The sequence below is a fragment of the Anolis sagrei genome, chromosome 6 (assembly GCF_037176765.1).
Source record: "Anolis sagrei isolate rAnoSag1 chromosome 6, rAnoSag1.mat, whole genome shotgun sequence".
Lineage (NCBI taxonomy): Eukaryota > Metazoa > Chordata > Lepidosauria > Squamata > Dactyloidae > Anolis > Anolis sagrei.
Genome location: NC_090026.1, coordinates 80,619,190 through 80,632,948, shown reverse-complemented (window position 1 = coordinate 80,632,948; position 13,759 = coordinate 80,619,190). Strand labels below are relative to the sequence as shown.

At 42.5% G+C, this 13,759-nt stretch overlaps 1 protein-coding gene across 1 annotated transcript in view; it reads left to right on the top strand.

Annotated features, from left to right (window-relative positions):
• The window catches only part of POMGNT2 (protein O-linked mannose N-acetylglucosaminyltransferase 2 (beta 1,4-)), a 35,897-nt gene extending 22,444 nt beyond the window's left edge, over window positions 1–13,453 (top strand). Inside the window, exon 3 of the mRNA XM_067470218.1 lies at window positions 11,095–13,453. Within this exon, the coding sequence (XP_067326319.1) occupies window positions 11,186–12,922 (1,737 nt within the window). The 5' untranslated portion in view covers window positions 11,095–11,185 and the 3' untranslated portion in view covers window positions 12,923–13,453. The remainder of the gene's footprint in view (window positions 1–11,094) is intronic.
• The last annotated feature ends 306 nt before the right edge of the window (window positions 13,454–13,759 follow it).

Here is a 13,759-nt window from a genome sequence, read left to right as displayed (position 1 = left end):
CAGAATGACCCTTGGCTTATCCATGGGTCATATTAAAATCCATAATTTTGGCCCCTAAAATTATACATGTCAACTTATACATGATTATATACAGTACTTGTTCCCGATGCTATAGACTGTACATCTGTGTAAGAAGCTTTTATTCCTCCACATTACTACTTCTACTTGCAAACCAGGAGGTTGTTAACTTCAGGGATGGAAAACATTGGGAAATGATGGTTAGCAGTTTCAGAATGAATCGTATTAAACAATGAGTTTTGAAATTAGGTTAATACCCTGGCTTGTTCCAAAACAGATTGGCTAGCTGACTTGCATGCTATCCCATAAATTCCGTGGGCGGTGTACAATAAACCTTACCTTGAGGGTAAACTCTCCTCCAATGTAGCCTGCAACTTATTCACATCATTATTATATTCATTGTTGCCATGGGCAGTATATCATCTGGTAGCAAACCTTTTGGGGACAAATTACATTCAGCGGGCATAAAACATGATTTACATACGAAATAGAATGCAAAACTGTAAAATCAAAGCATAATAAAATATGAAAGCAATGCAGAACTCACACACAATACTGATTCTATAACTAAGAGGTCAAGAATACAGGAATTTAAAAGACCAGAATGGATGCAAAGGAGCGAAAACACCTCCAAGAAGGCTCTTTGGAACTTTTCCAGGATGGCACCTCTATAATTGGGAAGCTTCTATTGGGAAAAGCCCTGTTATTAGTAGTCTCCTGATTTGCTTTTCATTTGGTGGGAGCAATCAAAATGGGGACCCATGGGGAAGTCTTGAGGTTACGTATGGAAGTTGGGCATTACATATGAGTCCCCACCCCCAGGGGGTTGAGAAGGGTGGGGTAAAAATACCCGAAATAAATAAGTAAAAATAAATTAAAGCAGTATTTTACAATGATCTCAAGATAGTTATCTGGGGCTGCGCAACTCTTGCTGCAACAGCTCTACTGTTTGCCAGTATGTTTCCAGGCACAATTCAAAGTGATGACTTGTAAAGCCCTATATGACTCAGGTTCAGATTACCTAAAAGGCTGTCTCTCCCATATGAGCCTGCCCGTGTTTTGAGATGTTATGAGGAGATTCTTCTCTCTGCTTCACCACCTTCACAGATATGTCTGGTGGGAACACAAGAAACAACCTTCTCAAGCTGGATCTACACTGCCTTATCTGATCCCAGATTATCTGATCCCAGATTATCTGCTTTGTACTAGATTATATGAGCCTACACTGCCATATAATCCAGTTCAAAGCAGAAAATCTTGGATCAGAAACTGGATTATATGGCAATGTAGTTGCAGCCTCAGTAGCTGTTCTGAAGCTCTGGAATTCCCTGTTTAGGGTGCATCTACAATGTAGAATTAATGCAGTTTGACATCACTTCAGCTGGCGTGCTCATGAAATCAATGGGGACTTTAGGAGAGTCTGCCCCAGGAGGAGAGACCCTGAGACCCCACCAAAGAGGGATCGCTACTTTGGCAAGCAAAGAGAAGCCTGATTTTCAGCAATTTTATTTCCCTAAAAATCCAGAAGAAATCTCCCCAAAGTTGAAGAAGCGGCACCGAGGTGTTTTATTAGCGATTCAGCTGAAAAGGATGCAATGCAGCAATCATTCGCCAAGCAGAACATGTGGTTACAGAAATCAGAGGCATTTTTATAGGAAATACAAGATTGGTCCTTGGTCCTTGGAAAACTACAACTCCTTCCAAGGACTGGGACCGCAAGGCCAGGCTGTTCCCCGAAAGCCTCGTGGGGTAGCCGCACCGAGTCTCCAGGGCAGGGGCTTGGGGTCCCAGGGCAGGGTGAAGAAGTGGTGAGGGCAGCGGCAGCTAAGCTGGGCTTTTGACAATCAGCTGTTTCCTTAAAATTATATTCTTAAAACTCAAAAAGTTATTCCCCAAGGGTAGAAGCCCAAAATACAAAAAGCGAGATAGCAGATAGTGTTAGAATTTAGCCAGGAAAAATATGCCATCAAAATGGAGTCGATCCGCCATCTCGCGGATACGGGGGCCCGAGGGGTTTCCGTATCCGCGGTTTGGGGGAGCGCAGATTCGGCCTCCCCCAACGCCAGGGAGGCATTCCAGGCAGGCCTGCAGTCTCCCGCGGCCTGGAAAAGGTTAGTTTCATGCATTTTGATAGTTTCAGGCAAGAAAGGGACACAAAGTATCAAGCTGGAGAGGTTAAAAGTTACAATTTGATTAATCTTTATTTGGGGATTGGTTACATTGTTGGAGCTAGCAAAGGAGTGAAAGGAGAGAGCACACGGCTGTATAGAGTCCCTGGTTGAGGCTGCTGCTGGGGCACATTTCATCAGTTTGTCCCAACTTGGCAGCCAGGAACTGTGGAACTCCCTGCTGCTGGTCAGATCAGCTTGAAGGCAGTGGTCTGGGATGCTCTCGACGACACTCAATGCTTTGGAATCATGGGAGTTGTAGTTTTACAACGGACCTCACCCTCTGAGGATGCTTGCCATAGATGCAGGCGAAACGTCAGGAGAAATGCCTCTAGAACATGGCCATATAGCCCGAAAAAACCCACAAGAACCGAGTGTTTAGCTTTCTTTGCCAAAGAGTGCTTCACCAAACTACAGTGTCTCAGGATTCCATAACATTGAGCTAAGGCAATTAAAGTGGTGTCAAACTGCAATACTTCTTCAGTATAGATGCACTCTTAGAGAGATTAGTCTTAATGCGTTCCCTGCTATCCTTTTATGACCTTTTGGTTTTAGTTTTGTTTAGTGATGGCTTATTTTTCTTTTTTAATAGTCTTGTTTTTAAGTACTTTTAATTCTGTTTGTCAGTTTAATTTGGTTTTTAATACTTTGTATGATTAATTTTTAAAAAGATGCCTATTTTAAATCCTTGCAAGCCACATTGAATCTGGAGAAATAATTACTGTTATTTACAACCACTTAGCATTAAGCTGTTTTGTGCTTTAAATTGGGCCAGGAAAAAGATTGAGAGACAATATATTAAGGTACAATTATCTAGGCTAATGTTCAATCATGTCAGAGCTAATCTGTGGTCTGAAGTGGTGCAGAAAGACTTGGTGTTGCTGTCTCAGTGAGTACTAGATCAATTTTACTCGTTGATGTATTTCTGATCTCCTTTTAAAGCCTCCAATCTTGCAGTTCTCTTGTGCAGGATCAAAGTAGCTTACTCCTAAGCAGGCATGCAGAAGATTGCCACCTGGAATAATAGATTTTCTGCCACGAAACAGCCCTATCAGTTAAAAGTAGAATTCCTGAAAAAAGTGTAGACTGATTTGTCTGATTGATAATTTTGCTTGGCATAGATAGAGTAGTTTGGACAAAACTATTCATAAGGTAAAGGTAAAGGCTTTCCTCTGATATTACGTCCAGTCGTGCCCGACTCTGGGGGATGGGGCTCATCTCCATTTCTAAGCCTCCATTTCTAAGCCTGAAACTTAAAATAATCTGGGGAGGCCCTGCTCTCGATCCCACTGACATCGCAAACGCGACTGGTGGGGACGAGGGACAGGGCCTTCTCATCAGTGGCCCCCTGCCTGTGGGACGCTCTCCCCAGAAACATCAGAGTGGCCACCTCCCTCCTGTTGATTGTTTTATGATGATTACACCATGAATCCACCCTGAGTGCCCCCCCCCCAGGGGGGTAGAAGGGCGGGGTATAAATATTTATTTATTTATTTGCTGTATTTGTATACCGCCTTTCTCAGCCAGTTGGCGACTCAAGGCGGTTTCCAACAAATCAGTATACATAAAACATAATAGATAAAAAACATTAAACAGTATAAGACATCACAAAAGCAATAAAAGCAACATCATCAGTGTCTCATTATTATCAAGCATTGTCCAATTCCATTGTCAGGTCATTCGATTTCCTATATTAGCTACTCTGTATTTGTAAACGCTTGCTGGAATAGCCACGTTTTAACATGCTTCCGAAACGTCAAGAGGGAGGGAGCAGATCTGATTTCCCTAGGGAGGGCATTCCATAGCCAAGGGGCCACCACTGAGAAGTCCCCGTCTCTCGTCCCCGCCAAATGTGCTTGTGATAAAGGCGGGACCAAGAGCAGGGCCTCCCCAGATTATCTTAAAGTCCTCAGTGGTTTGTATACGTTCAGACAGGTAAATTGGGCCAGAACCATTTAGGGCTTTATAGGCCAAAGCCAGCACTTTGAATTGGGCCTGGTAGCAAACTGGCAGCCAGTGGAGCTGGCGCAACAAGGGGGTTGTATGCTCCCTGAGCGCCGCTCCTGTTAACAACCTGCCTGCCATTTGTTGGACTAGTTGAAGCTTCCTGACCGTCTTCAAAGGCAACCCCACGTAGAGAGCATTGCAGTAGTCTATACGGGATGTAACTAGAGCGTGGACTACCATGGCCAAGTCAAAATAAATAAATAAGCCGAAGAGCTGGTGTTGTCCATAGACACTTCCAAGGTCATGTGGCCGGCATGGCTGCATGGAGCGCCGTTACCTTCCTGCCGGAGTGGTACCTATTGATCTACTCACATTTGCATGTTTTCGAACTGCTAGGTTGGCAGAAGCTGGGCTAACAGTGGGAGCTCACCCTCCCCAGATTCGAACCTGTGACCTTTTGGTCAGCAAGTTCAGCAGCTCAGTGCTTTGACCCACTGCACCACCAAGGACTCCAACTATTCATAAATAGGGGGATATTTTAGATCCTTTTTTCTTTTCTTCATGGGCAGTCCAGCTCCTAGCTTTTGTTGTTATTATTATAGTGTTCCTGTATGCCTCTCCTGTATATGGCCACATGCCTCTCTCTCTCTCCCTCTTTCTCTTTTCGCCATCTCTCTAATTGCCTAAAAGCATAACGGGCTTCCTGCCTGTCTCTTAGACACAATTTAGTTGTGTAAAAATGGCCCTGGGGCTATTTGTTTCAAACTCTCAGCCCTTTGTGGGTTTCTTTCTAACCGGAATACTGCAGCAAATCCTGACCTCTGAGAGGCTGACCTCTGGGGAGGCCAGTGAATTGCAGTGAGCCAGCTGGAGGAATAGGACACCATGGACAGATGGAGCGTACTCAGAGGAACTGTGCAGGGAAGGGAAAAGCAACGAGGCAGGTTGGATTTCCAGGCGAAACACAAACTCCTGCCATGAGAGCTGTTTTGTGTGGGGATAGATTGGGGACCTGGATGAGAAGATGGCAGTGTGTGCTTTATTTGCAGGACAATCTGCTTTGCAGGGTGGGAGACTGAGCATTTCTTTTATTTTGCCGAAGAGGCCTCAGGTATATTTGTATGCATCCTGAAACCTGAATTGTTCTGCAGTTGTACTTCATGGACTGAAAAGTACAGTGATGGATACTCTTGGATGTCAGTGCACTTTCACAGTGAGTGTTTCTTGCAGGCATTTCTACGCTGATCACATCTGCAGCTCTTCAGTTCTAACCATGTATATTAGGTAAACTCTAAGCTTTCAGATGCATGGGACTACAAATCCTGCCATTGCCTGTCCTGGTTAGGGATGATGGGAGTATGCAAATGATCATGCAACACATCATTAACTAACAGAGGATGAAGTTGATAGCATAATCTTTCATAGACTCAGTGTGCTTCTTCAGCTGCACTCAGGGACTGGCACCTATACAAAAGGTTATGGTAGTTGTAGTCACAATTTGGGAAATATTATGTATGAACCAAGAGAGGGTGGTTTGTGGGGATGGAGAGAAATTTCTACTCCTTATCCACTGTCCTCTTCCAAGTGGTATCTATGGATGTGTTTCAGGTGTTGTTCTTTTGTGGTTCTTAGTTTGGACAACTTGGTCATATTTCGAAGCAGCAAGAGGTTGGGTTTTTTTAGGAGGCTCAAATCACATCATTATTACCCAAACCTCCGCATTTTTAGTGGTTTAAAGTAATTAGCCCCCAGTGGCACAGTGGGTTAAACTGCTGAGCTGCTGAACTTGCTGACCGAAAGGTCAACGGTTCAAATCCAGGGAGCAGGATGAGCAGTTAGCCCCAGCTTCTGCCAATTTGAAAACATGCAAATGTGAGTAGATCAATAGGTACCACTCCGGCGGGAAGGTAACGGCGCTCCATGCAGTCATTCCGGCCACATGACCTTGGAGGAGTCTACGGACAACGCTGGCTCTTCAGCTTAGAAATGCAGATGAGCACCAGCCCCCAGAGTCGGACACGACTAGACTTAATGTCAGGGGAAAACCTTTACCTAAAATAGTTATAAGATTTTATGATAGATTAAAAAATCATAGGGTTTCGGTAGCAGGCTTAGAGGAGCTTCAAGAGGTTTTCAGGCCTCACATTGAACATCCATATGTTAGACTGTAGTTCTACATCCATTTTCTTTTCCCTACTCTGTGTGTGTTTTAGCTGTATCAGGATATTGTTGTCTATATCACTTCTGTTCAAAGTGGTGGTCCCTGGGCTGGTGCCAATTCCTGAGTCATCAACTTTTGTGCATTGGTGAGATCCCAGGAGGGAGAGAGAAATACAATTTTAGACAATGGGCACAGGAAAAAGGTTGAGCATCCTTTATCCAAATGTTTGTTCCAGGTGTTTGGATTTGGATAGCATAGGGAAGTGTTAACAACCCCTGTGGTGTTTGTTTTGCTGCCTGTGCCCTTGTTCAGAAGATTTCACCTCACTTTCTGTTCCTGGGATCATTGGTGTTGGTAAAATTTGGCTTGTTGTGGAAGCAAGGATTGCTGAAAAAGCTTCAGTGGAGACACCTTTTCCCCAAATTCACTTTCATGAGTAAATTTCCCTTCTTTGGGGATAGATTTCTCTCACTTCCTATTGTTTCGCCCCATTCCTAACTATGAGTCAGATGTTTGTAATTTGGGGACTGCCTGTAATCGCATGTGTATAGTAAGATATTTTTGAGATAGGACCCAAGTCTAAATACAAAATTAATTTATGTTTCATATACATCTTATATACATAGCTTTCATATTCATTATTTTGTGCATAATAATTTTGTGCATGAATTGAAGTTTGTGTAGATCAGTGGGTCCCAACATGTGGTCTGTGGATCACCAGTGGTCTGCAAGAACTAAAATATGGTCTGTGACCTCACCGTTACTACAACTTTGCAAGGAGAGCAACTGTTCTTGTGAAACCCTTGTATAGTGCTAAGACAAAAACAAGTCTCCTGACTGCTCCTCCCTTCCCCAGAGCAGAGCAGTTCCATGTGGTGCCTGGAAGTGGGAGTGCTTTGGTGTCTTCGTTTTTAGGCCTGTTCCAGGTTATTTTGGGTGCTGATTCAGAAAATTGCATTGGATAGAATACATCAGCTCACCAGTGGTCACCAAGAATGAAAATATGGTCCACAGCCTCACCATTATTACACTGTTGCCTTGAAACCATGCAACAACAAGAGCAACTGGTCTCATGAAACCCTCATATAGTGTCTAGGTAACAGGGATGTGGAAAGGGAGAGGCTGACTAACCACAAAAGATTACTACTACCACATCAGCTCTAGATTATTAAATATGGTTTTCTGTGGGCAAGCAGATAGTGACTACTGAATGGCATATTTCTGTATCAGAAACTAGAGCTCATGTGGTCTATCCAAAGCAATTTTCTGAATCAGCACCTCAAATAACCAAACCAAATATAAAGTTGACCAAAAAACAATTCGTAACCCTTTTGGTACTAATGTTGGAGAATGGTCCCTGGTCAAAGTGGTCTCTGGTAAAAAAAAAAAAAGTTGGGAACTGCTGGTGTAGATTGAACCATCGTAAAACTGATGTCATTATCTCAGCCTCCCAATGTGGACAGTTTTGGATTTTGGAGTATTTGGGTTTCTGAAATTCAAGATAAGGGATATTCAAATTGTATGTGAAACACTGGTTTATACCAACTTTTGGTCTGGATGAGGATAATATGCATGGAGTGAGCTTTATATTTGTGTTAAATTGTGGTTCTGAGCAGCAGAGTTAAGTATATCTTTCATTCTTCATGTGCTAAACTAGAACTGCCTGTGCATGGCAGGGATGAGGAACCATATTGGTCTTATGGACTAGTTTCCTTGACCACACAGCTCTCTTTGGGGCAGATGATACAATGGCCTGGCCAAAATGCTAGGGGGAGCTTTTCTGCAAGGAACTGAATTTGGCTTCTCTTCCCCTCTTCTGGGTTTCCAGTTGCAAGAACTCTATCAGGGTGGAGATAGGCAGATTGTGTCCCAGAGACAAAACTCAGCCCCCTGAACACTATTTTGCCCCTCTCCCATACCCATCACAGCTTACCTTCAAATTAAGAAGAAAACCGCTAAATATGCTGTAGTCAATTGGAAAGGTTGTTGTTGTTGTTCATTCGTTCAGTCGTCTCCGACTCTTCGTGACCTCACGGACCAGCCCACGCCAGAGTTCCCTGTCGGCCGTCACCACCCCCAGCTCCTTCAAGGTCAGTCCAGTCACTTCAAGGATGCCATCTTGCCCTTGGTCGGCCCCTCTTCCTTTTACCTTCCACTTTCCCCAGCATAATTGTCTTCTCTAGGCTTTGCTGTCTCCTCTATAGTCAAAATCAGCAGTTGAATTCCTTCTAATTCAATATCGGTAGTCAATGGCATATTAATTAAAGTCAATATGACTGCTTTTAAGGTTCACTTTTATAAAAGTGTGAACCTAATAATATTAATCAAGCAAGAGGGGCTGTGAATTTTGCTAATGGTTTAGTGAAATTTTAATGATAGTTGTAAATATTTCAGTATTTTTAATTCACTTCAGCTCGTCTACTCTACATGTACATGGCTATTTTTATGTGCTTTAAAAATTTAAATTTGGGGAAAAGAGCAGGCAGGTAGAGCTCTGTTCTCCATCCATCCTAACTGCCACTGCTCTGGCTTCAGAGGGAGTTAATAGCAGCCAGCATTTGCTTGGCTTAGTCCCCTTCCCGACTGCCATCATTTTTCCTTGTGCGTTGTGTCATTTTAGATTGTAAATTGTTGGCCATGGAAACCCACATTCTCAGCCTTAGAGGATGAAATCCTCTGATGAAATCTTGCCAGGAAAGCCCCTGTGATAGGTTTGCCTTAGGGTCACCATAAGTTGGAAGAACTTGAAGGCATACAACAACAATGCCTGAGGGCATGGAACTGTCAAATTAACATTTTGGCCGCTGCTGGGAGCTTTTTTGGCTGAAAGGTTGGGTATAAATGCTCTAAATAAATAAAAATAAGTAGACACGTATACATTTACAGACTAAAAAGCAGTGCAGTCTGTAAATATATGTTTGCTCAGAAGTCAGTTCCCTCCCATTTAATGATATTTGGTTTCTGTTAATTGCGTACGTCCAAGAAATGCTTAAGTTACATTGAGACTTAACTTAAATATATCTAGAGTGGAGTTAACTTTTGAAAGTGATTGCGATTCGTGTAGAGATATGGCTGCTTCTCTGAAATGCAAATGTAGATCAAAATACATTAATTTTTATTTTATTTTATTTATACTTTATACTTCACCTTTCTCTCAGCACAGGATTCAATGTGCCTTCTATATCCGATGTACCCAATGAGATCAGTATTCATCCTACTCCTGGGAAATGGCAGTCTCCTGATAATTTCCTAACAAGACATACGGATTGGACACTTTAGGGGAAGAACTCTATTCTCAACGCTATTCATGTGTTAGCATTATTTGAGATTCATAAGAGGCCTTTTAAAATCAACCTTCCCAGGGTGGGACATAACATTTACACCACAGACCATTAAAAACTGTGATTTTGATCATGATCAAAATTAACAGTTAAACAGTATAATTTACAGTGACAGCCAGTGACACATTAAGCCATGGTATTATTATAATTTGAATGCCTACATATTTTGATGTGATAGTAGATAACTATTCCATTAATATTAACTCGTATCCTTCTGACCAAATTCTCTTCTTTTTGCACAAGTGATTCTGTAGCTCAGTAGGACCGAAATCTCTTGGAGTCAAACTAGATTTCTGATACATACATACATACATACATACACACACACACACACACGTACACACACACTAGCCGTCCCCTGCCACGCATTGCTGTGGCCCAGTCTGTGTATATGTGTTTTGTGTGTGTATATATGTGTATATTTTTGTGTATATATTTGTATATGTGTGTATATATGTGTGTTTTTGTATATATGTGGTTTTGCACATGTGTTGTAATTTGGGGGGGGGGAGGGGTTGGCTTCTAAAGTCTCTTTTGCTGTGTTTTTCAGTGTTTTTATTAATGATGGTCACTCATTGGCCTGATATGTATATTGTGTCCAAATTTGGTGTCAATTTATCCAGTGGTTTTTGAGTTATGTTAATTCTACAAACGAACATTACATACATACATACATACATACATATGTATATATGTATAAAAAAATATATAAAATCAATGTTCCTTTGTTGGATTTCTTCAAGTGTGTATGATTTTCTCCACCAATATAGACAGCAAATGCAGTTTGTAATTGCTTTTTCTTTCATCCTTCTCTACTGCCACTTAATCTGTCAGCTACGTGACCAGTCAGATAATTCCCTTCCCATAATTCCTCATAGTCCTAATTGCAGTTACCGATATTTGCTACATGATCAACAGTGCACTTGATGGAAATCTCAGCCTCCTGAACCAAAACCAAGGAGAATCTAATGCAGTAGCTGGTCAAACACAAAGCAAAGCAAAGATACCATTTCTCCCTGGAGATGAAAAAAACAAACAACTTTACAGAGTCCCCGGTGGTGCAATGGGTCCCCGGTGGTGCAATGGGTTAAATCCAGGGAGATCACGGATGAGCTCTTTCTGTCAGCTCCAGCTCCCCATGTGGGGACATGAGAGAAGCCTGCCGCAAGGATGGTAAAACAAAAAAAACCCAAAAACATATGGGCATCCCCTGGACAATGTCCTTATAGACAGCCAATTCTTTCACACCAGAAGCATCTTGCAGTTTCTCAAGTCGCTCCTGACACACACACAAAAAAAAGGATGGGGGGAGGTCTTAATAGAAACAAAAAGTAGATTCCATAAGCCTAAAGTCTGCTAGTCAATACTTTTGGGTAATCTTCCAAAAATTGGCTTCATAATGGTCTTGAGCTTTATTTGGAGTTTCAAAACATTTATTTTGAGTTTCTTTGTTTTTTAGGTCTCTGCTCCACCATGTTGAAGAGGACTAAGGATGCCTCCCTCCTTCTTCATGTTCACCATCTGTCCTCTTGCTAGGATCTGGTTCCAGAATGAACATAGCTGCTGTGTTTAATGCCTTGCTAGTATCCATCCTTGCAGCCGTGCTGTGGAAATATATCAAGCTGCGTGACCACGTCTTTGTTCTGGAAGAGGAGCTGGTCCTCACACGCCAGTCCCAGGAACTCTCTCAAGTCCGCATCGACTACCATGCTGCTCTTCAAGCCCTGGTGGAAGATGGCACCAGGATGGTGTGTACTGGCAGGATGCACACAGACCGTATCTGCCACTTCGAGTCCCTCTGTTATTCCACCGAGGCGGAAGAGTTTGTCTTCTTCCACAGCAACTCCTCCATCATGCTTCCTAACCTGGGATCCCGAAGATTTCAACCTGCTCTGCTTGATCTGTCCTCGGTTGAAGACCACAATACACAATATTTCAACTTTGTTGAATTGCCGGCTGCTGCACTAAAGTTCATGCCAAAGCCTGTTTTTGTCCCAGATGTGGCCCTGATTGTGAATAGGTTCAACCCAGACAACCTAATGCATGTTTTTCATGATGACCTCCTTCCAATCTTCTACACCATGCAGCAGTTTCCGGATTTGGACCTGGAGGCCAGGCTTTTTTTCATGGAAGGTTGGGGTGAAGGCCTTCACTTTGAGCTGTATAGGCTGCTGAGCAGCAAGCAACCCCTCCTGCGAGAACAGCTAAAGACTCTTGGGCGTCTCCTTTGCTTTACCAAATCATATGTGGGTTTGTCAAAGATCACCACATGGTATCAGTATGGCTTTGTCCAGCCCCAAGGCCCAAAGGCCAACATCCTGGTCTCTGGCAATGAGATCCGACAATTCACTAAGTTCATGATGGAGAAGCTGAATGTGAGCTTGGAAGGAATGCCTGGTGAAGAATATATTATCGTATTCAGCCGTACTATAAATAGACTCATCTTAAATGAGGCAGAACTACTCTTGGCACTTGCTCAAGAATTTCAGATGAAAACCATCACGGTTTCCATTGAAGACCATACCTTTTCTGATATCGTCCGCTTGATTAGCAATGCATCCATGCTAGTCAGCATGCATGGAGCCCAGCTGATAATGTCTCTCTTCCTGCCAAGGGGAGCCACAGTTGTGGAACTCTTCCCTTATGCCATCAACCCTGAACATTACACACCCTACAAAACACTGTCTACTCTTCCTGGCATGGATCTTCAGTATATTGCCTGGCAGAACATGGAAAAGGAGAACACCATGACCTACCCAGACCGGCCCTGGGATCAAGGAGGTATCGCCCACTTAGACAAGGCTGAACAAGACCGGATCATAAAAAGCAGTGAAGTTCCTCGGCACCTCTGTTGTCGTAACCCAGAGTGGCTTTTCCGTGTCTACCAGGACACAAGAATTAACATTGCTTCCCTTACCCAGACTATTCGGCAAACAGTAAAAACTAAGCCTGGGCCTAAGAGGCAGAAGTGGGCCAGTGGTCTCTACCCGGGGAAGGTCAGGGAGGCCAAATGCCAAACCTCTGTCCAGGGCACCACTGAAGCAAAACTCTCTGTGTCTTGGCAGATTCCTTGGAATCTGAAATACCTAAAGGTCCGGGAAGTAAAATATGAAGTTTGGATACAAGAACAAGGAGAAAACACATACATGCCTTACATCTTGTCCCATCAGAACCATACGTTTTCAGACAACATCAAGCCATTCACGAACTACTTGGTCTGGATCCGGTGCATTTTCAACAAAAATCTCCTTGGGCCCTTTGCAGATGTGCTCTTATGCAGTACATAACTTCTGCCGAGTTCCAGACATTCTGTATTGGCAAGGGACTTTGCATAAGATGAACCCAAGTCCCTTTTCCATCAGTTGTAGAGGACTGACAAGGACTTTCAGTCCATGCTAGTGCCTGAGTCTTCATTTTCTTGCACTTGGTCTGTCTTTTCTTCTCCGTGTGACATTATTTCTGGTCAAGTTTGTAAAAAATACTCTTGGCCCTTGAAAAAAATCTGTAGGCATGAGGCTACAAGTTGAAATGTCAATGGAAAGTAACTGTTGTACTTTGATAGTAATATGAGTTGCACTTTTTCCTGTTCTTGTTCTCTCCTTCCATTTTCTCTCTCTCGCTCTCTCATGGTGAACATTTTAAGCTCAACTTTATGCTAGAATTTGTTTATGTAACTAGATAAGCAATTCATTTTTGCATTTTTCAGTCTTTAATTTAATTCAATTTTTAAATTTTATTTTTGATTCTTCAAAACATTGGCATCATAGACCAAAATATTTGGTAGCCGAATATTCATTAAATTATTGGAAATTTATCAAGACACTTTCTCTTCTTTTTGGTATTTATTCTTAAAAAGGGAACATGTATTCATATAGGAATTACTATTTCATAGTGAATGCTGTGGTATGCATGCTTCCTTTCAATAAACAACCCTGTTGATTTTTTTATATTTTATTTGTTGGTTAGTTATATTTGTATCTCATTTTTCCTCCAGTTAGGTTATGGTTGGTGCACATGGATTTCTTCTTCACAACTATCTCCTTACAATAACACTATGTAGTAAAGCAGGCCGAGAAAAAGAGAGGGATTGGTATAGGGTCACCCAGTGAGTTTCATGGCTCCCT